This window comes from Spermophilus citellus (assembly GCF_964194105.1).
Source record: "Spermophilus citellus genome assembly, chromosome: 11".
Lineage (NCBI taxonomy): Eukaryota > Metazoa > Chordata > Mammalia > Rodentia > Sciuridae > Spermophilus > Spermophilus citellus.
In genome coordinates this window covers 118,435,384-118,456,100 of record NC_138192.1, presented here as the reverse complement: position 1 = coordinate 118,456,100, position 20,717 = coordinate 118,435,384, and the positions used below count along the sequence as shown (strand labels likewise).

Genomic DNA, 20,717 nt, shown 5'->3' with positions numbered 1-20,717 from the left:
TTAATAACAGGATATATCTCAAGAGTTGTGAGGAAAAAAACACGTCAACATATATAAATCATTAAAAATTGTTAGATATTATTTTTTAAGTATTCCTTGGCCTTCAGTCAGTTGCTATGGTATGTATAAATCCACTATTGTTTGGCCTGCCCAGTCCCATATATCAGGACTGAGCAAGCTGTTAGCATGTAGATGACTTCTTAAGAGGACAGTGTTAAGGATGTAAGCAACATGGAAAAAAACAAGTTTTATGGCTCCAAATTTCTACTAATTGGGAAGACAAGGCAATTTCCTCCTGCATACACTTTATTCACGCATGCTAAGTCTCACTAAACATATCACACGGTGGTCAGGAAAATGGCTGACAGGCAGTTAGGGTGTCAGGGTAATCCTCATTTCTGGCCTTGTTTTGCACCAAGATAAATGAACAGCCAGAAGCAAGACTAGAGTGAAGGGGGTAAGGGTGACGAGGGGAAAACACACAGTGTGGGAGGCAGCTCACAGTGAGGCAGGCAGGCAAGCAGGCAGCAGTTCTAGCCAATCAACACTTTATTTTTCCAAATGACACCTGCACAGATGTTACTATCTACCTCCTGACCCCAATGGGGTCCCATCCATGGCCCAGAGGAGCAGGTTTCCTTCTTCCTCCCTAGGACAGCAAGGAAGCCTCTTGTCTCAATAAGACAAGAGCACATGCTTACCACCCAGCACTGACACCCGTGCTGTGGGACCCTGCTCTCCTGCATCATGAAAAGGCTGAACTAGGGCAAGGGTACAGTGGAGCCTTTAGAGACTGCAGCAACCTAAATGCAGAACTACTGGCCTTTTCCATCACTCCAGGATTACTCTTTACCTCCCAGACCAGGAGCCACACTAAAGCTTGGCCAGTACCTGTGGGAAGGAGATGTCAAAGGATTGCACTGCTAAGGACAGGACACAGCAAGGAAACAAAGCTGAGGGGAATGCAGGACAGGAGAGAAAAATCATAAAGTGCCTGAACTAAACAACCAAGTGGGACATGAGGGCACAGCAGCACAGGTCCCTGAGGATAGGAGGAAAAAAGGGCTAGACCACCAGGGCTTGGGACATAGTGGAATGAAAATAGAAATGAGGCAGGGAAGCAAGTGCAGGCTGTGGGAAGGACTTCCCTAGCCCTGTTCACATCCACTAACCCAAATGAAAAATTATTTACAGACTTAAAATCCGTCCCAGACACAGGTGCTGCACCAAGCCTAGGACAGCAGGCAGGCAGGCAGAAGGTAGGCTGGCTACCAACTGATAGCCAGCTTCCCCACACACTGCCCCACCCTAGAGTGGTAGGGAAAGGAGAAAAGAGGAACACCTCAAGCCAGGAAGCCCACTGTGCCTGCAGCTCTTTCCCCATGGCTCATGGCTCTACCATGGCCTGTGCCTCTTGGTCTGACTGTACCAAAGAATGGGTATCTGGCCCCAAGGGAGGAGGGGGTGGAGCATCAGGGGGCTCTGGGTGTATCTCTGGCCCCAAGCCCAGCTCTGCATTCAGTTGCTCCAACTCCCCCTGATCCAGCAATTCAAAGTCCTCAGTGGCAAGTGCCTCCTCTTCCTCAGGGGCAGACAGGGGTTGGGGTGAGTCCTGGGGAAGAGGAGGGAGCACGGAGGGGGAAGGGAAGGGGACTGGGTCACTTTCAACAAGGCAAAGTGGGGGTGACAGGGTGCTTGGCGGAGCTGTGAGGTCACCACTCACTGCCTCTGGGCTCAGCGTCTCCACTGGTCCTCCAGGGGAGCACTTGACTTCATCCTGGGGGGACCCTGCCCCATTGAAGTGCGTGTTCACAAAGTGAAGAGGGGATGACAGCCGAAGCAAGGTTTCCTTGGCTGCTACATCTTCCTCCCCTTCCTCCAAGTCCAGGGCTTGCCTTAAGGGAGCTGGTGGGGTGCCTAGCAGATCTTCAGGAGGGGCCAGCTCTGCCTCCTCTCCTTCCCCCAGCTCCCGGCTCAGGGCCTCCTCTGGCTCACTCGGCAGGCTCTGCTGGTCCAAGTCTGAGCAGAGAAAAAGTTAGAAATGGGGCTGTTACTCTGACCACAACAGTCAAAAGTTCAAGGACACAAACTTAAAAAATGGATGCTAGGCCAGGGATTATGTTATGATCTTTCGGGACCTTAAATCAGAGGGTCCGTTCCCCAGAGGAAATATGATTTGTGGGAAGCCAGAGAGCACAACCAGCACCCCATGGAATGAAAAAAGGAAGATCGAGAGAGGCAAAAGGCTTCCCATACCTTCAGAGACATCTGTCAACTGTGGAGTTGTGGCCCGTGATACAGAGAAGCCACCACTCTCCAAGATAGAGGCCTCCTCATCTGACAGCTCTGAATCTGTAATGGCCAAGGCCAGTGCTGTTTTCTTCACATCCACCTGCAGGAAAACCAGGATGAACACAACAATGGGATAAGAGCACCATGCTCCCAAATTGTAGGGTTCCCACCTCCTTGAGAGGTGGCAGTTCTAAAGCATACAGATTTCCCCAGCCTTCTATTTGACATCCCATCTCCCCTGGACCTCACCACTGGGGAGAAGCCAGCCAGCTCTGCCTCGCTTTCACTCTCTGTTTCTGCCAGTGGCTCATCACCTCCTGGGGGTGCGTTCTTCCCTTGCCGCTCTAGAGAAGAGCAATAAGGCAGTGTCCAAGCAAGGACAATAGTGGGGGACAAACATGGCCAAGGAACTGGAGATGATCTAAATTCCAGGGCATTTCAAGCCATAATCCAGGTCCTCCCCCCTTCACCCTCCTGGATTGAGAGAGTCCCTTACTCCTCTTGTCATGTTTGTGATGCAGGGCATCAGCTTCCGCCTTCATGCTGTAGTCCAGCTGCATGAGCAAGGGCTCCAGGCGAGTGTACATCCTCTGGATCAGCTCATGATAAACCACCAGGGGCCACAGCAGGATACTCAGCACTATGGGTTAGAAAGTTCACTCAGAGTTCTCTAGGCCAATTTCCTAGACAGCCTTCATTCAGCTGGTCTCTAAGTAAGAAGAGCTGAAGGAATCCTGGTCCTTTCCCAAGTAGTGCTACCCTTTTTGCCCCAAATCTACTGTCTTCCTCCTTAAACGACTCTTCTACTATAAATAGGAATGCTCTATAGCATCCCTGGAAACCTCCACAGATGGGGAACTGAACAAAGAAAACATAGTCCTCCCCTTAGGTTGGTCTGTGGAAAGAAAAGAGGAAGGCTATGGGAAGGGCAGGGCTGGCCCTTACTCACAGACAATGTAGGAAATCATAATCCCTGGAACATAGTGTCCCAGCACAGCCAGCACAGCACAGCCAGAGCAGACTCGCGCACAGAACTGCAGAGAAGAATACAAGGTCTGTGAAGATGAGTTTGCTGAGCTTTGTGCCCAGCTCATGTAGGTTAACAAACTACTGCTCAGCTGTGACAGAATGGGTATTTCCACTAGAAGTTCAGTGATCCAGTCTAGTCAACAGGATGCCCATGACAATCAATTAAGGAGGTTTGCAGCAGATAGCTCACAACACTTCTGCTCTACCCTACCCTCACGCTCAAAAAACCATTACAGGGTGTGGGGAAAGTTACCTGAGCTGGATTCTGCCTCTTATACTGCAGCAGCTCTTGCAGGTGAATCTGGAAGGTGAGCCAGCTCTCAGCCAGGTATCTGCATAACTCGGGCACACTCAGCAGGTGCGGCCGGGCGCCTGACCCCGCACCCTCACTGGAGAGACATGACATGACCCCTAGAGGCCTCAGACACCAGTTTCCTAGGTATTCAATTCCCTCTAAGACTGCTGATGAGATCTTCACTCTAAGGAAGTTAAAAAAAAAAAAAAAAAAAAAACGCAAAAAACCAAAACCCACCTCCCGAAGGGTATAAGAAAAGCCCAGGGTACCCAACCCTCTGTGTCAAAAGCAGCAGTTGTACAAACACCAACACAGGAGCTGAGGACCAAGAAAACTCCAGCCTATTGTCAGTCTCTTCACTTGGCTGGGGCTGTGCCTGTAGAAGCTGCAGCACTGCTCTTCTTTGTGGTGACATCAGCACCAAAAAGCAGACTGTCTTCAGGAGACGGTCTGTACTCACCTGTCAGAGTGTGGTTCCTCAGGGGATGATGCTATGGAGAAAGAAAGGTGACAAATTATTAAGTGGTAGAGGCACTGGCAGACACTCCCCAGGCAGAAATAGTTATCCTCCTCTGCAATCCCAGAAAACTTTCTTCAAATACTAATTGCAGTAGGTATTACACATTGCTCTATATCCTTTTTTAAACTTTACCTTTTAAACACAGACACCACATCTTATTGTTGTTCATATCCCACACAATTCACACAGCCTGACACCTCTTGCTCCAAAATGCACATTAAATATATAAAAAAATAACCCCAACTAGTACAAATACCGTAAGTTAAACACTACCATAATCATGCATCATGTGTTGACTCATTTAATCCTTATCTTGTTAAGATGTTAAATTCTATTATCCCTACTTCAGAGATAAGAAAACTGAGACAGAAATTGAGACTATTTACAAGGTTATACACATGTAAGTGCTACTGAGTTGGGCATGAAACCCAGGCAAGCTGGCTGCAAAATCCACTCTTTTTTTTTTTTTTAAAGAGAGTGAGAGAGGGAGAGAGAGAGAGAGAATTTTAATATTTATTTTTTAGTTCTCGGCGGACACAACATCTTTGTTTGTATGTGGTGTTGAGGATCGAACCCGGGCCGCACGCATGCCAGGCGAGCGCACTACCGCTTGAGCCACATCCCCAGCCCTGCAAAATCCACTCTTACCCACTACATCCACAGACACATCAATTTTGGGAAATACCTGCTATATGTTACCTTCATCCCCATTCAGGAAATCAAGCACAAAGCAAGCGCGCAAATAAACAGGTGCTTGCCCAATGAAGAACCACTCACCTGAAACATCAGGGAGGAAGCGAGGTTGCCAGAGATCCAGCAGAAAGTAGGCCAAAAGTGAGATGCTGAGTAGGAAGAAAGGCCGGAGGGACGATGAGGACAGCAACCTTTGAGAGAGAGAAGCACCCCACGGGGAGTGGGTGAGAGTGGCTCCTACGTTCATCGCTAAAGGCGGAAAAGCGCCCACAGATGCGGGTACAGCACTTGCAGGCCTAACTCGCCACCCAGAGATAGAGGAATGCAGCAACCCAGGCGGACGTCAGCCTTCAAAAAGTGGGGGATGGATCATTTCCCCAGGCCAAGTGACAACCCAGAAAGGAGAAAGGTGCTCCTGGTCCCTTCCGCCCCCGCTCTCCCGCGCAGCCCGGCCCCGCCCCCCTCCTCCGCGGCCGTTACCAGAAGAGGCCGTTGAGCGCGGCCGCCGTGACCAGGCTGTGCAGCGGCTTTTCCCACACCAGCAGCCGCTGCGCCGCCGCCAGCACTGCCTCCCAGCCGCGGAGCCGCAGCCACAGTGTCGTGGCCAGGCGTCCCACCGCCTCGGCCGTGGCCGCCTCCTCCTCCGCCTCGCAGGTGGCCTCACCCATGCCGAGGCTCAGACCTAGGCCCAGGCCCAGCCCCGGGCCCCCACCTGCGCCGGTGTTACCACCGCCTCCGCCGCTCGCCATAACCCAGCCGCAGCCGCCGCCCGAGCCCACTAGGAGCCAGGGCTGCGCGGCCGCCGCCAGGGGCGCGTCAGGCGGAAGGGGGCGCAAGCCGAGGAGAGCAAAGGATGCGGACGGGCGTCACGTGACGGCTGAGCGCCGAGGCCGTCACGTGACGCGGCTCAACCGCCCGGATGGGTGACCCGCGCGTGCGCGCAGGCTGCTGCGTTGACCCGGCACCTACGCAGGTGCGTAGTTCTTCCTGTGGTATTCGTGACCATAGGTCGGGGTCCGTTCTGCACAGTTCGCGTTCTTCTCTCAGTGTCCGCAGGGAGACCGAGGCGCCTAGAGCTGATCGTATCACAGGTGTGACCCCGATTGGAGGAGCAGAAAGTGGGCTTCCGGGCGCCCAGTAGCCTGGGTAGGACCTGCTGCTACTGCTCGGGAAGGGCGGCGGCCGTCTTAGTACTCAACTCCCTACGTACTAGTGGCCCTCCCAGGTCCCTCCCCTCAGCGGGTAAACAAACACGAGCGCGTGACTCGACAGACTTGAAAACAAGTTGCTTCTTCCCCTTTCCGTAAACTTCTTTCTCGACTCCACGTTTTGGCGCTCCTTGCTCCCCCATCGCCTTGCGTGAGTGAGGGCGGTAGGTGAGTTTAAAAATAAAACCAGAGATGCAGCTGTTGGTGGGGAGACATACAAACATCACTGTTTGCAGTAACCCAGCAAAACTACTTATTCATTTAGGCTTACAATGTCAAACTATACTGGAAGGTATACAGTGAAAAGCTAAAATGTCCCTTTCACCTGGCCGTACTGCTCCCACAGGAAGTTTCTGTGTGCTTTCGCAGCCGCCTTTTGTGTGCATTATTGACTGAGTTCATCTCTTCTAAACAAGTGGGGCAGCTCGGTGCTGCCTGCTTTATTCACGTTAACACAGGGACACGGAAAGGTCCGCCTGGCTGGTTCGCCCTCGGTGGCGTGGTCTCCTAAGAACTGTCCCCATTTCTGAGACGAAGGTCCTCGGGGCTCAGCTCTGCCCCTTGGCCCGGCTCCGTGAGCTCTGCGGGGCTCGTCTTCCCGGCAGGCGGGGCGGCATTTCCTGCCGGCCTCTGACTCGCCGGCGACGCGCGCGCGGCTTGTAGACGCGGGGCGGACGCGGCACCGCGGAGTAGGCGTTGGGCTGCGGGGTCGTCTCTTAACTGCGAGGTGAGCGCCGCGCCAAGCACCCGGCCGTGGAGCTCCGCCGCGCCGCGCTCGGGGCGGAACAGGAAGAAGCGCCGGTCTGCTCGGGCTCCGCCTGCCGCTGCCGCCGCGAGGGGAGGGGGCTGGCGGGCGAGGGCTGCGGCCCGCTCGGGGGAGACTGGCTGGCAGGTGAATCGGCGGACGAGGACGGCTCTGCGGGCCCTTTACAACTCCTTTCTTTCTCCACCTTGGCAAGGCGGCGGCTGGCGGTGCGATGGACCTGGCCGGGCTCCTGCTGGACGAAGAAGGCACCTTCTCCCTCTCCGGCTTTCAAGATTTCTCGGTGAGCGCGTAGCCCGCCCTCTTCTCCAGCTCCCTTCTCCAGCAACGCCTTTTATGCTGGGCGTTCCCCTCAGGCCTCAAGTGGACCGAAAGCTCACCGTCTTTTGGTGCCCGGGACTGGGCGGCAGCCGCTGGAGTAGTGTTTACTCGAGGCCCGGCCTCTTGGGCCCTGAGGCAGAGCCGCGGGGCAAGAAGGGGGGGGTGGCTAGACTGGGGGCCCATTTTGGAGACTGTCACCGGGGAGCTCTCAATAGGGCTTTGTGTTTTCCTTCCCTGTGGCACAGGCTGCCATTTGCAAACAGTGCAAAGAACTAGGAACTGAGTGGGGCATAAGGCCCCTAGCAGCAAAGCGGACCCTTACCACCTAAGGAGAGCCAGGATCTTCATTATACTCTTCTCTACAGTTCACTCTCCACCCACTCCTGCCCTGTTTTTAGTTCCTCCCAGGACACCAGAAGCTGAATGCTCGGATCCGAAGGAGACTGTACTATGGCTGGGACTGGGAGACTGACTGCAACCTGGAGGAGCTCTCTAGCCCTGTAGCAGGTTAGGCAATGACTGGGCAAATGATGAGGGTAAGAGTGGGGCTGTCAGCAGTCACCCAGATACCTACAGGTTTACCCCCAGAGCTGTATACTGTCTCATCAAAGCTAGCTCATTGGTACTTGGTTCAAGAATGCAGGTTATAGCTGATGTTCTTCTAGCCCCTGAGAATAAACAACATTTCACAGCCAGTGTTTTGTTTTTGTTTTTGAGATGGGGCCCTTTTTTTGTTCTTCAGGCCTGTCTCCAGTTTATGAGCTCAAGTCATCCTCCTGCCTCAGCCTCCCAAGTATCTGGGACTTGTAACAGGCACCCAGGCCTGCTCTTTTTGTGTGTGTAGTATTGGGGATTAAATCCAGAGCCTTACACATGCTAGGCACATATTCTACCACTGAGCTACACCACCCTGGTATTTCTCTGCATTCATATATCAGAAACTTAGTTTTCTAGGGATTTCTCTTGGGTATGTCTATTTCTTAGACAAACATCAGCGAAAGACAGATATGATCCATTTGAATTGACAGGGAAATAACCTTCCTGCTGGAAAGATCTGAAATTCAAACTTAAGGCTTTTTGTCTCAACTTGAGACCATTTGCTCTCTATTTTGTTCCCAAGGCCTCAGATAACATAGACCTGGGTTTTTACTGATAGCAATGGGGGCTGGTGTGGGAGTCATTTGTTCACTTTGTCTTCCTTCTTCCCTTTACAGACATTGCAGTAGAACTGCTCCAGAAAGCAGCCCCCAGTCCTATTCGCCGACTCCAGAAGAAATATGTAGCTCATGTGTCACGGTGAGCCAGGAACTGAGGATCAACTAGGATGAGAGTTTTTGGGCCCTATAAAGGGGAGAATATTGTCTCTAAAGAGAAGATGTAGAGATGGGTGTTGTAAGAATTGTGAGAGCTGAATGACCCTTGGCTTTAGTTACTGATTCTTTCCACCTGCTAGGGAGGCGTGCATTTCCCCATGTGCCATGATGCTAGCTCTGGTATACATTGAGCGACTCCGGCACCGAAACCCGGACTACCTGCAGCATGTGTCGTCCTCGGACTTGTTCTTGATCTCCATGGTGAGGTGCCCCTCTCTATCATCTCTCTGGTGAGCCAGGAACCTGGCGCAAGCTCTATTGATGCCACTTCTGGTTCCTATGCAGATGGTAGCCAGTAAGTACCTCTATGATGAAGGGGAGGAAGAGGAGGTTTTCAATGATGAGTGGGGAGCTGCTGGAGGTGTGGCTGTGCCCACTCTCAACGCCTTGGAGAGGAGCTTCCTACGTGCCATGGCAAGTAGCTATTCTGTCTCTCACTTTTTTCCCCTGGTCCATCTGTTCCTTCCTTTCATTCTTTGTTCTCTCTCAGTTTTCGGCCGTTTTTTTCATTTTTCTTTTTGCCTGTCCTCTTTGTGCCTTTTTGTTAATTGTTTTACCTTCCTATCCTTTCAGGATTAACCTTTAGGAGGTTCCTGGAGTGGTGAGGCCAGGAGTAGAGTACTTCCTTTCCTCCTTTATTCCTCTAGGACCCCACAGGGCACACTGAGTCAGACCTGTCATGTTGGGCTCTGCTTCCAAACTTATTCTGCCTCTACACTGTAAGCTCTGTGGACATGGACCATTCTCTGGGTTATTTTCTGTCTTTGCCCTTAATATAGGGTATAATGTGAAAGTAGGTATTTTGTGTATTATATCAGCTTATGTAAAAGCTCTTGAGACAGTACCGTAAATACAGAGTAAGTGTCAGCTATGTAGAGGTTGTAGTTTCTGCCATGGCTCATGTTCTCAGATGACTGTGGCTCACATCCAAGTCAGGTTTGATGCTCTTCCCTCTTGCCCACAGGACTGGAGTCTGTACACTGACCCGAGGGAGATCTTTGAGGTGCTGAGCTGGCTGGAGAGTTGGTATGTTCTATGAATCAAGAAGAAAGGCTTGAGGGATTGAGAAGCTAAGGCCTAAGCCATAGAATCTAGAAATGAGGGTCTGTGTGACTTGGGGTAGGAAGGAAACAAATAAGAGAGTTGCCCAAGGTAGTGATTCCTAAACCTGCCTGCCCTTTTTTAGGAGGCTGAGAGTAGATTATTGGAAATATGTACCTTTCCAGCACTGCAAAAATAAAAATAAAATACAGATTTTGGTCTTTTTCTTTGCTTCTGGAATCTGAGCACTTAAATTTGAGTTCTGCAGTGCTTTCTGGAGGGTTCTGAGGGGTAAGAAGGTGTCCCTAGTATAGCTGCAGCAGAGTTGAATACTCTGTTTCTCTTCTTCTCTCCCACCAGTGTGGCTGAGCAGCAGGGTCGACGGCGGGGCTGGTACACCTACACAGATTTGTGTGTGCTGCTGGAGCAACCAACCTGGCAGCTGGCTCTGGGCTCCCTCTGCCAGAGGCTGGTTAAGGTGAGGAGGGGTTAGAAAGGAGAGGGATCTTGAATGGGCTTAGGAAATGGGGCTTGGGAGTAGATGAGTTAGGGGAAGTTAGAAGAGCTTTGGAGAGCTTTAATTTGAAAAAATATTTTTATAGGAGATGGGTGTGTGTGTTAAAGTAAGCAACCTGGTACTTTCTTGCCTTCTCTCCTGCAGTTCTCCTGTCTGTTAGCCATGGCATATGTGAGCAGTGTGGCCTTGGCTGTGGCATCAGTGGCTGTAATACACCAGTCCTTGGGGCTGTCTTGCAGTCCCCCACCTGGCCCTCCTGACCTTGGACTGACCTCCAAGGGCCTCTTGGAGCCTTGTTTACCAACTTCTGTGCCACAGTGCCTGCCATCTTCTGTTAACATCTCCACCTGCATGGAAGGCGACGTAGGGCTACGTTCACTCTGGGGCAGTCTTTTGGCCTCACTGACCCCCCCAACACTACCTCCCCCAGATCCCCCTGCCCCACCCACACTTCTCCATAACTGCCGCCTTTGCCAGAATGTCCAGAGAGATCCTCCAACCTGCCGTGCCTGCCACCACCCCAATCGCACGGTGTCCGCTGGGCCTCCCAGCCCCTGGTACCACACCCATGGCCTGGCTCCACCTTGGCCCTGGAGCCCAATGGCTTCTCCGCTCCCCCATCCCCAGCAGTGTTCCCTTTTCAGTGTCATGGAGCTGGCTCGTCTCAAGTCTTTCATTTTCCCAGGCTAGGTAGAGCTCCGAGGAGTGTATTAAGAGGATTTGGGAGTCCCTGAGAACCTGGGAGAGGGAAGTTTGACTTAAATCCTCGCTACCTCTCTGGGTCTTTGGCTGATCCCTTGTCCTCCTGGGTAAAAGCTTAGGGGATTGAGGGACAGAAAGGCTATAAAAGGTCATTCACTCTCCCAGACCTTAATGGCTGGCTGCTTGGCCCAGGGCAGTGATGGTGTCAGGGAAAACTTCAGCTTGGTGACCACGGGCATGTCACAAATGGCAGAGGAGAAGCCCCCATTTTGGGTCCCTGGGGCTCTTCTAGGCTTTTGATTTTGAGTTTCCTTGGGTGAAAAAGAAAAGGTCGGGAGATGGAGGAACTGGGGGCGAGGGGAGAAAGGAAATGTCCACATGGGCTTGTGTGATGTCCCAGAGACAGAAGAGCCAGGGACTGATGGGACCAAGGTGAAATCTGCTTAGGGAAATATGGGTGAGTCAGGAAAGCCTTTCTACACCCATAGACTGCTGGGACCTTCAACTTTGATCTTCTGTCTCCAACCTCTTAGTACCCTGCTCCGTAGCTCCCTCTCTTCCAGTTTCTCTCCAGGTGTTCTCTTCACAGGCCTTTCCAGCTATTGCTTTGTATCTGGGTTTTTCATGCTTTTATAGAACTGAGATTTCAATAAACAGTTTCAGTTGCATGGCCTGGACTTTTCCTTCTGCGGCAGCCTTGAAGATCTTTCCTCCTGTGTTTGCCTTCCAAGCCTCCCTATTTTCTGATTCCATCATCTTGCAGCTGTTTTCCTTGAACCCTAATTTATTTAATGTATCATTTGAGAGTCATAGGTTCCCATTTCAAACTTCTCTTTGACCCTGCTTCCAGCACCCTAGGGCCCTAGCCCTGCTTTACTTGGGGTGCCGTGGGACACAAATGATGGCTGTCCCATGTCCAGGGTTGGCCTTGTCTGTGGCATGTGAGCACTACCCTGTGAGACCAAGTATCTAGCAGTCCCCTCAGCTCCTTGAGGGCAACTCCAAGGATACCTTTCTGTGCTGGTGCTGACCGGCCTGTTCACTTGGCTGACAAGGTGAAAGGCGTTGCTAAAAGAATGCTGAAGCTAGGTTGTCATTGGAAGAACAGATTGGGTGGTGGCCCAGCAGGTTAGGCTGCTGAAGATCATCCACAACATGGTGGCACTGCCCTCTATGGGCCATTTTGGCAATATCAGTCATTTTTTGGTTGTCAAGAATTTAAGGGGGGATGTATGGGGCATTTAGTAGGCCTGGGCTAGATGCTAGACATTTCTCAGATACTCAAGGCATCTCCTGCTAGGAAGAATTCCCAAGACAAATTTTGGATGACTTAGATGGTTATTGTGCATGTTGAAGTCCTTACTGAGCCTGGAACTATCTTTTTATGTATAAACATGAATTTGTACATTTTGAAGAAGTCTTGATTTGTCAGGTATGAACTTCTATGAAAATTAAAACAGATTTGTCATGTTCATTGCTTTACCAAGAATTTGTCTGCCATTTTGCGACATCAAGTCACCACTGATCAAGTACTGAAGGTAGCATCTGAGTTGCTCAGTTGCCAGTTAAGTCCCATTATTAGCTGCCACAGTAGCTGTCACATCCTCAAAGATTCTACATATGGGTGTGGGACTTGGAATGCTCCGTTGTCTTCTGGTTTATCCATGTCCAAGCTTTTAGGCATTAAAATATATGTTGTTATAAATTTATTTCTTACAGAGAATAACATGGAGTTTGGGTCATTGTTGTGTGTGATTTGGGGCATATTATCCATGAGGTTTTTGCCCCCTCCCCTCCCCCGCAGTACTAGGAATTGGACCCTGAGGCCTTTTAACCCTGAGCTACATCCCCAGTTTTTGTTTGTTTGTTTGTTTGTTTTGAGACAGGGTCTCCCTAACTTGCCCAGGCTGGCCTCTAACTTGTGATCCTCCTTCCTCAGCCTCTGAAGTTGTTGGAATTACAGCTGTGCTCCACTGCATCCAGCTCATGAGTTTCATTTTGAGATGATCCAGGGACCTGTCCTGATATGGTTGAAAAGTGTGGATCTAATAGGGATGGTTGTAAATGGTTGTGGGAGGAAATAGTCTGCAAAACCTTTCCAGGCTATTTTGATAGTTGTCCATGTTCTCCTACCTTCCAGAGCCTGGTCTAGGAGCAGGGAATGAAGATTCTTGGGGGAGGGGTCCAGAACTCAGCTCCCCAGTTAATGGCTGATGGAATTTGCACAAGAACTGGGCAAAGGTGAAAGGGCCCCGTCCAGCCCCCAAACCCTCATCCCTTTGCTCCGCTTCATTGAAACCCCCACCCCCTCCCCACTCCTGGCAACTAACCTCACCCAAACTCCTACCTCTTACTCTGTACTTAACTCTGGCTCAGGGCAGCATGAGCCGATCACACCTTCATCCCATTCCACTCCAGTCTGTGGGCTCCCAGGATGCTCCAGTTCCCCTACCACGGCCACTGGCTGTTCCCCAGAATTCCTCTTCCCACACTTGGGCCTCTCCATGTGGGCCTCCCACCTGGGGCTTCAGCTGTCTTCTGGCTCTGCAGGTAGGAAGTAGAGGTACAGAAGTTGGTGCTAGCTGAAGGGGGTGCTTGGGGAGAATCATGTGGCATGAAAGCCCTCTAGAAATAGGAATTTCGAAGACTGTCCCTCCCCATTCCTCCACCTGCAGCATTTCCTGGTCCTGGCTTCTCTGCTCTGTGCCTCCCACCTGCTCCTGCTTCGTAGTCTTCCCCCAGGAGGACTCTCTTACCCCGCTGCTCAGCTCCTGGCCTCCAGTTTCTTTTCATGTGGTGTGTCTACAGTCCTACAAACTGGGATGGGCAGCAGGTGAGGGAACCCCTTGGAGAGAGGGTGATGGCTCCAGGGGAAAGAGAGGCATGGGGGGAGTACTATTGGCTGCCACATGTTTCCAGAGCTGCTAGGGCTGATGTTCCTACAGGCTGCCTCTTGTCCAGGCTCCATCCTTAGAGTTCCTTATCCCTGCTCTGGTGCTGACCAGCCAGAAGCTACCTCTGGCCATCCAGACACCTGGAAATAGTGAGTACAGAGCAAGGGTGATGGTACAGGGGAGTTGAGAGCTCATCTGAGCATACATGGAGAGTTGGGCTCAGGATTGAGGTTGGGCAGTAGTGGGACTTCTGGGCACTTAGGATCTTGGAGTTGTGCCAGGCACCAGTGAGGACTGGAGAGCCATGGGTTTCCATCCCATTTACTTTTCTCCTTTTCATGCCCTAAACTATTCCCAGGCTCCGTTGTGTTGCACCTGTGTAGGAGGCCTGGCTGCCACAGCCTGGAGCTCTGGAACACTTCTCTTCGAGAGGTGAGTGCCTAGGGATGGGAAGCAGGAGGGTTAAGGTGGCCCAGGCCTGGGAGGTTCTCATTTCCATTATGCAGATACTCTGAGATACTCTGGGGGAAGAAGTTGGGGTAGGGTCCCATCCCTGAAGTTAGCAAATCCAGGCTGAGGTTAACTTTACTGAGCAGAAAGTTTTTTCTTCATCTTCTCTTTTCTACCAGGTTTCAGGGACAGTGGTGGTATCTGGGCTGCTGCAAGGCATGCTGGGGCTGCTAGGGGCCCCTGGACGCCTGTTCCTATACTGTGGGCCCCTGGTGCTGGCCCCCAGCCTGGTTGTGGCAGGGCTCTCTGCCCACAGGGAGGTGGCCCAATTCTGCTCTGCTCACTGGGGCCTGGCCTTGCTGTACGTGAGTCCTGAGGCACAGGATAGTGCCTAGTGGGGTGTGCGGGACTGGGGGAGGACAGAGCTGCTGGCCCTATCAGAATCAGCAACAGTCTGGGCAGGGACACCACCTTTTAGACTTCAAATCCAAGGTTTTTTCTTGATTCATCCAGTCTCCTTGAGAGTCTTACTGTCTCTTCATGTCCCCCATGTACCTCTCTACCCCTTTCATGGAATTTTCTTTGCTAGGACCCCCTTTATTTTTGTGGTGCTAGGACCCTTTTTATGATATTCTTCTCATTCCCACCTTCATTGCCATCCCTCAGGATTCTGCTGCCTCTTGTCCCTAAAGCTGCTTCTCTCTTCTAGGCTTATCCTGCTCATGGTGGTCTGTTCTCAGCACCTGGGCTCCTTCCAGGTACCCCCATGTCCCTGGAGGCCAACTTCAACCTCTTCAACTCATATTCATGTCCCTGCCTTTCGGTTCCTCTCGGTATGTGGGGGCCTGGGTAGTTGAGGCTAGAAGGGCTGGTACAGAATGCTCCTTGGCCCCTGAGTTTTGGGCTTCTGTCTACCCAATCAAAGCTGGTTCACAAGGTTCTGGGGGAGGAGCTCTTTCCTGTCTCAGTCTTGCCCCTCAGGTGCTGATCCCTGTGGCCTGTGTGTGGGTCGTTTCTGCCCTCCTGGGTCTCAGCATCATCTCCCTGCAGCTGTCTGCCCCCACCCAGGCACCATGGTTTTGGCTGCCTCACCCAGGTAGGTTCTTTCCTAGGCCCTTGTCCTCTTACTCAAATCAAGGTATCTATTTCTTTGAACTCAGATTTGGTGGATTTCACTCCTTGTGTTTCTTAAAACACACAGGAAAGAGAAATTGCCAGCCTGAGGGGCAATCCAGCCCCTCCCTGCAGCATTTTATTGGGGTTGGTGTTGAGACAGATATATAGCTCCACCGCTCACTCCTTACCCAACTTACACATTTACGTTACTGAGCTCCAAGGGCTTTTCAGCTGGTGATCTATGTAGAAAGATTATTTTTGAGGCATAGTATGCAAAATTTATCATTCATCTATTTACCTATTGCACTGTTAGGGATCAAACCTGGCCCATCAATTAATAAGGCTCTTTTGAGTGCTGATTGTGTGCTAGGCATGTGGCAGGGGACATAGTGATATGACAGACATAGTATCTGCCTTCATGAGACTGGTAGTCAATTGGGGACTATAGATACTAATTAAATAGGGACCTAAGTAAATGTGGAATTGCAATTGTGGTAAGTATACTCAAGAGGAATTACACTAGCCAGGCATGGTGGCAAATGCCTATAATCCTAGTGACCCAGGAGGCTGCAGTAGGAGGATCACAAGTTAGAGGCCAGCCTGAGCTGCTCAGGGAGGCTCTGTCTCAAAATAAAAAATTAAAAAGAGGGGCTAGCGACTGGGGTTGTGGCTCAATGGTGGAGTGCTTGCCACATATGTGTCAGGCTCTGGGTTTGATCCTTAGTACCACATAAAATAAATAAAGTAAAGGTATTGTGTCCATCTACAACTAAAAAAAAAAGAAATATTTTTAAAAAGGGGGTGAGGGGGGCTGGGGATGTGGCTCAAGCGGTAGCGCGCTCGCCTGGCATGTGTGCGGCCCGGGTTCGATCCTCAGCATCACATACCAACAAAGATGTTGTGTCCGCCGAGAACTAAAAAATAAATATTAAAAAATTCTCTCTCTCTCTCTCTCTCTCTACTCTCTCACTCTCTCTTAAAAAAAAAAGGGGGGGTGAGGGGATGTGTAGCTCAGTAGTAGAGATTCCATCTCTACTATTGGATTCCATCCCAGTATTGAGAGGGGAAAAAAAGGAGCTACATTGCATGGTGAGAGCTAATAATGGGAGATTTGACATCATCAGGGAAGTCTGGAAAGGTATTCTTCCAGTGGTCATTGAGCAGAGATCTGAGAAATGAGTAGGAGCTAACTGTCAGGAGGCAAGAGAGAATATTGTGAATGAAGAGAATAGCATGTACAAAGACACTGTGGTGGCAAGGAGCACTGCAAGTCCAGGGCCTAAAGCAAAGGTAGTGTGTCTAGGGTGAGGAAACTGAGGTGAAGTTTGGCAGATGAGGCTAGAGAGAGAGTGTTAAGGGTCAAACCAAAGAAAGTCTTGTAGACCACAGTAAAGAGATGGGTATTTCCCCTTAGAGTTCAGGTTTTTTTTTTTTTTTTTTAAAGAGAGAGTGAGAGAGAGGAGAGAGAGAGAGAGAGAGAGAGAGAGAGAGAGAGAGAGAGAGAGAGAGAGAATTTTTTTAATGTTTATTTTTTAGTTTTTGGTGGACACAACATCTTTGTTGGTATGTGGTGCTGAGGATCGAACCCGGGCCGCACGCATGCCAGGCGAGCGCGCCACCGCTTGAACCACATCCCCAGCCCAAGAGTTCAGGGGTTTTGTCCCAAGATATCTTCAAAGACAATGGCTTCTAGCATTCTTATGGCACAGGCTGTTGTAAGTAGAGGAGTGTTCCAGAATTGAGTCTGGCCTTAAGGTGGCTCCTTTCCCTCCTCAGGAGAATGGGACTGGCCCTTGTTGACACCCAGGGCTCTGACTGCAGGCATCTCTATGGCCCTGGCAGCCTCCACCAGTTCCTTGGGCTGCTATGCTCTGTGTAGCCAGCTGTTGCACTTGCCTCCTCCACCTCCACATGCTTGCAATCGAGGGCTGAGCCTGGAGGGGCTGGGCAATGTGCTGGCTGGGCTGCTGGGGAGCCCCATGGGCACAGCATCCAGCTTCCCTAATGTGGGCACAGTGAGTCTTTTCCAGGTATGGGAACCTGGGACAGGGGTGGGGAACTGGAGGTACAGTAGAAAGTAGAGAACACATTGACTGTTTGCCAGCTGTGCCCAGCACTTAAGCAGTTCACATTAATGACTTCACTTAGGGCTGTATCTAGAAGTGGTAAGAGGCTAGCAATGAGGCCAAGACAACAAATTAGCACATCAGAGACAGCTGGCACTCTACCAAGGCTGGGGTTCCAGTGAAGAACAAGTCAGATAAAGTCATACTCTCTTGGGGACTTCCTCAGGAGAAGAAAATAAAGTAAATAAGGTAATTTCAGAGAGTGATAAGTGCTATTAAGAAAACAAAGTTGTGGAATAGTGGCTGAGCAGAGAAGGCATCTTTAGACAGAGAGTGGTTACAATGCTACTTGGATGGTAACATTAAAGTTGGGATCTAAATGATGAGAAGGAGTCAGTCAGGCAAGGATTTGGGACAGTCCAAGGAAGTGGCTGTTTCTAGTATCTCTTCCTGCAGGCTGGATCTCAGAGAGTGACCCACATAGTGGGGCTGCTCTGCATGGGGCTTGGGCTCTCCCCTAGGCTGGCTCAGTTCCTCACTACAATCCCGCTGCCTGTGCTTGGTGAGTGGATATATTGGCAGGCATCCTTTCTCTCTAAATAGCCTTCCTGGATGGGTGGATATGAACATGTGTCAGCTGCCCTCATTGTTTTGACCCAACATCTTGGTTTCTTGAATGGACTTTTGGGACTCCTGAAAAATCTGAAATAGGCCTTTTGGTAGTCCCCCCATTATAATCTGCCTGCCCACGATACACTGTGTCCTCTCCCTCTCTCAACCCTCTTGATTTTTTTTCTATATGAGACAGGTGGAGTACTAGGGGTGACCCAGGCTGTGGTTCTGTCTGCTGGATTCTCCAGTTTCCACCTAGCTGACATTGACTCTGGACGGAATGTCTTCATTGTGGGCTTTTCCATCTTTATGGCCCTGCTGCTGCCAAGATGGCTTCGGGAAGCCCCAGTCCCACTTAACACAGGTAGGTGGAGAGGGAAAGAGGAGTTGTTCAGTAGTGGAAAAGTACTGTTTGGACTCCTGGCCCCACAATCTTCTCTGGGCTTTGGAATAAATTATTTATCCATTTGTTGAACACCATGCTAGCAACCTGGGATACAAAGGAATTCTAGATGTTATAGTCTAGTAAAAGACATGAGGTGTGCAGGAAAATAACAAGAAAGATTTAGATAAAGAGCTGTGGCTCAGTGGTGATCCAGTAACATTAAGCTGGTCTTGAAGGATGGTAAACATATTTGGTAAAAAGATCATTTTTGATGATAAACAAAGATGTAGAAGTAGGAGAGCAGCCAATAGCTTAGCTTATCTAGAGCAATGGTTTTCAACTGGGGGTTCCCTATGGGGAACATTTAGCAATGTTGGGGAAAACACTTTTGACTACTGCAAATGAGGGAAGGGAGTATTGTTACTAGCAATTAGCACAGGGAGAGATGTTGCTGTATTTCCTGGGCAACTTGTGAGACTCTGTCTCACAAAATGAAAAAAGAGGGTCCTGGGAATGTAGTTAAGTGGTAGAGCACCTGAGTTCAATCCCCAGTACCCCCCCCCCCGCCCCAAAAAAAGAATCCTTCAATGCATAGGACAGTCCCTCATCTGGCTCAAAATGCCAATAGTACAGAGGTTGAGAGACTTAAGATAAAATATAGTAGGTATAAGGAGTAGGAGATAAGGTTGGGGATTTTAATACCAAAATCCCAGAGAAATGAAGCCTGGAACAATCAAAGCATATCTAAGCATGTGAAGGTTGTATGGATGCTCAGGAGATAGGGTGTTGAGCAAGGAACCTTGAGAAAGGGCCTCAGTGAGGAAAATGGAGAGTAGAGGGATAAAAGATAAGGGAGGTATAATGACAATTTAGAAAGGTCTGTCTTTAGTCCAAGACTTAGGTTTAAGTCTGGAAGGATAAGACTCCTTGGCTCTGAATAAGTATTAGAGTTCCCTTCCTGACTGGTCCTAACCCTTTGTAGGCTGGAACTCCTTGGATGTGTTACTGCGCTCTCTGCTGGCAGAGCCCATCTTTCTGGCTGGACTCTTGAGCTTTCTTCTAGAGAACACTATTTCTGGTAAGTTGACATCAGGCCCTAGCTGCCTGGGGCATGGCCAGGAAGTTATCACTCCCTGGTTTGAGCACAACCTGACAAACTTTTTTTTTTTTTTTTGGCAGGTACAAGGCTTGAGCGGGGCCTCAGTCAAGGGTTGCTATCTTCTTTTGTTGCCCAAGAGGCTCAAAAGTCTCAGAAGTCCAGGGAGAAGGCTGCTCAAGAGTATGGGCTTCCTTTCCCCATTCAAGACATGTGTCCCTGCATTCCCCAGCCCCTTCATTTTCTCTGTCCAATGCCTGAAGACCTTGGGGATGAGGAAGGAGGGCCATCTGAGCCAGGAGAGACCGCAGACTTGTTGCCTGGCTGTGGGGAGTCATGCCCTGCATGTAGCAGAGAAGGACTTAGGTCAAAGTAATTATTGAGACTCCTCTTTCTGCTTTCATTGAGAATCAGCTCCCAGGCTCAGAGGGACTGTGTATGTGTCATGGGCCCACCTAGAGGTCTCATTTCCCAATAGGATGGGTTGCCTTTTCTTCTCTTAATTAGGCCTATTATAGAGCAGGGGCCATGGTTTAGTGGATCATGATGAATGAATGAGATTTTTCCTATAAACTATTAATGTCATCTGAACCCTAGCATTCACTTAACAGATATTAATGCTTCTCATGTGCTAGGTTCTGAAACTAAAATATGAATATGATGGGATCCATGTCCTCTCTGGGTATTTAAGGTTTAAAAAGATATATGTAATTTCTTATTAAAATGCAAAGCAGAAGGCAATCTGTAATAAAAATAAAAATAATACCATGGGAGCAGAGGAAGTAGTAGTTCATTCTGGGAATAAAGCTTTATGAAAGCAGCAGTGCTGAGGATGACCTTGAGAAGCAAGGATTCCGGTTTTGGAAAACAGATGAGAAATTTTCAGGCTCAGGAATCCAGCGTGAACAAAAGCATGAGTTGTACAAAGTACTGATGAGGGGTTTCAAGTCTTCAGTGGTGATAGGTTATGAGTATAGGGGTGCATAAAGGGTGAGATGATGCAGAGGAGGTAAAGGATGAAATCAGACTACAGAATTTATGCCCAGGAGCCTCCTCTCTTCGACTACTCTATTAGCGGCCAAGACTCCAGAGATGATACGGTGAAATTCAATTCTTTCATTTTATTAAAAAAGGAAAAGTCTGGACAGTATGGGTGGGAACAGAAGTAATCTGGGTTTGACAAATTCAAACCCACATCCTACTCGCCTACATTTCTTCTGGCATTCTTTCTCCGCTGCTGATCTGACTCCTAGAAGGACCACTACCCCTCAACCTACCTAGTAAGGGCTGCGGTGGCCCTCCAGTCCTTCCACCCTCCTACAAGTTGCTCAGTGAACCCGAAGC

The 20,717-nt window shown here is 50.0% G+C and overlaps 3 protein-coding genes across 7 annotated transcripts; 2 read left to right on the top strand and 1 right to left on the bottom strand.

Moving 5' to 3' along the window:
• Window positions 1-531: 531 nt before the first annotated feature.
• RETREG2 (reticulophagy regulator family member 2) lies at window positions 532-5,714 on the bottom strand. 2 transcript variants are annotated; one of them, XM_081261442.1, is made up of 9 exons: window positions 5,310-5,714; window positions 4,914-5,020; window positions 4,077-4,107; window positions 3,575-3,800; window positions 3,242-3,326; window positions 2,789-2,932; window positions 2,542-2,636; window positions 2,257-2,392; window positions 532-2,019 (listed from the first exon to the last, which is right to left on the bottom strand). In XM_081261442.1, the coding sequence occupies exons 1-9, from the start codon at window positions 5,576-5,578 to the stop codon at window positions 1,388-1,390; spliced, it is 1,725 nt and encodes a 574-aa protein (XP_081117568.1). In that variant the 5' UTR covers window positions 5,579-5,714; the 3' UTR covers window positions 532-1,387. The 2 variants fall into 2 exon arrangements, with proteins under 2 accessions (XP_081117568.1, XP_081117569.1); XM_081261443.1 differs by having other exon boundaries at window positions 3,575-3,710; window positions 5,310-5,711.
• Window positions 5,715-5,787: 73 nt separating this feature from the next.
• CNPPD1 (cyclin Pas1/PHO80 domain containing 1) lies at window positions 5,788-11,422 on the top strand. Of its 4 annotated transcripts, none has more exons than XM_081261446.1 (9): window positions 5,788-5,920; window positions 6,997-7,083; window positions 7,520-7,628; window positions 8,336-8,417; window positions 8,575-8,695; window positions 8,780-8,908; window positions 9,459-9,520; window positions 9,896-10,013; window positions 10,197-11,422. In XM_081261446.1, exons 2-9 carry the CDS (start codon window positions 7,015-7,017, stop codon window positions 10,740-10,742), a joined length of 1,236 nt encoding a protein of 411 aa, XP_081117572.1. In that variant the 5' UTR covers window positions 5,788-5,920; window positions 6,997-7,014; the 3' UTR covers window positions 10,743-11,422. The 4 variants fall into 4 exon arrangements, with proteins under 4 accessions (XP_081117572.1, XP_081117573.1, XP_081117575.1 ...); XM_081261447.1 differs by having other exon boundaries at window positions 5,838-5,975; XM_081261449.1 differs by lacking the exon at window positions 5,788-5,920 and adding an exon at window positions 6,025-6,205.
• Window positions 11,423-12,353: 931 nt separating this feature from the next.
• On the top strand, window positions 12,354-20,711 carry SLC23A3 (solute carrier family 23 member 3). Its single transcript, XM_081261452.1, has 13 exons — window positions 12,354-13,304; window positions 13,430-13,587; window positions 13,700-13,797; window positions 14,007-14,080; window positions 14,278-14,459; window positions 14,808-14,931; window positions 15,080-15,194; window positions 16,991-17,244; window positions 17,737-17,842; window positions 18,089-18,256; window positions 19,260-19,355; window positions 19,457-19,745; window positions 20,627-20,711. Exons 1-13 carry the CDS (start codon window positions 13,137-13,139, stop codon window positions 20,652-20,654), a joined length of 1,860 nt encoding a protein of 619 aa, XP_081117578.1. The 5' UTR covers window positions 12,354-13,136; the 3' UTR covers window positions 20,655-20,711.
• The last annotated feature ends 6 nt before the right edge of the window (window positions 20,712-20,717 follow it).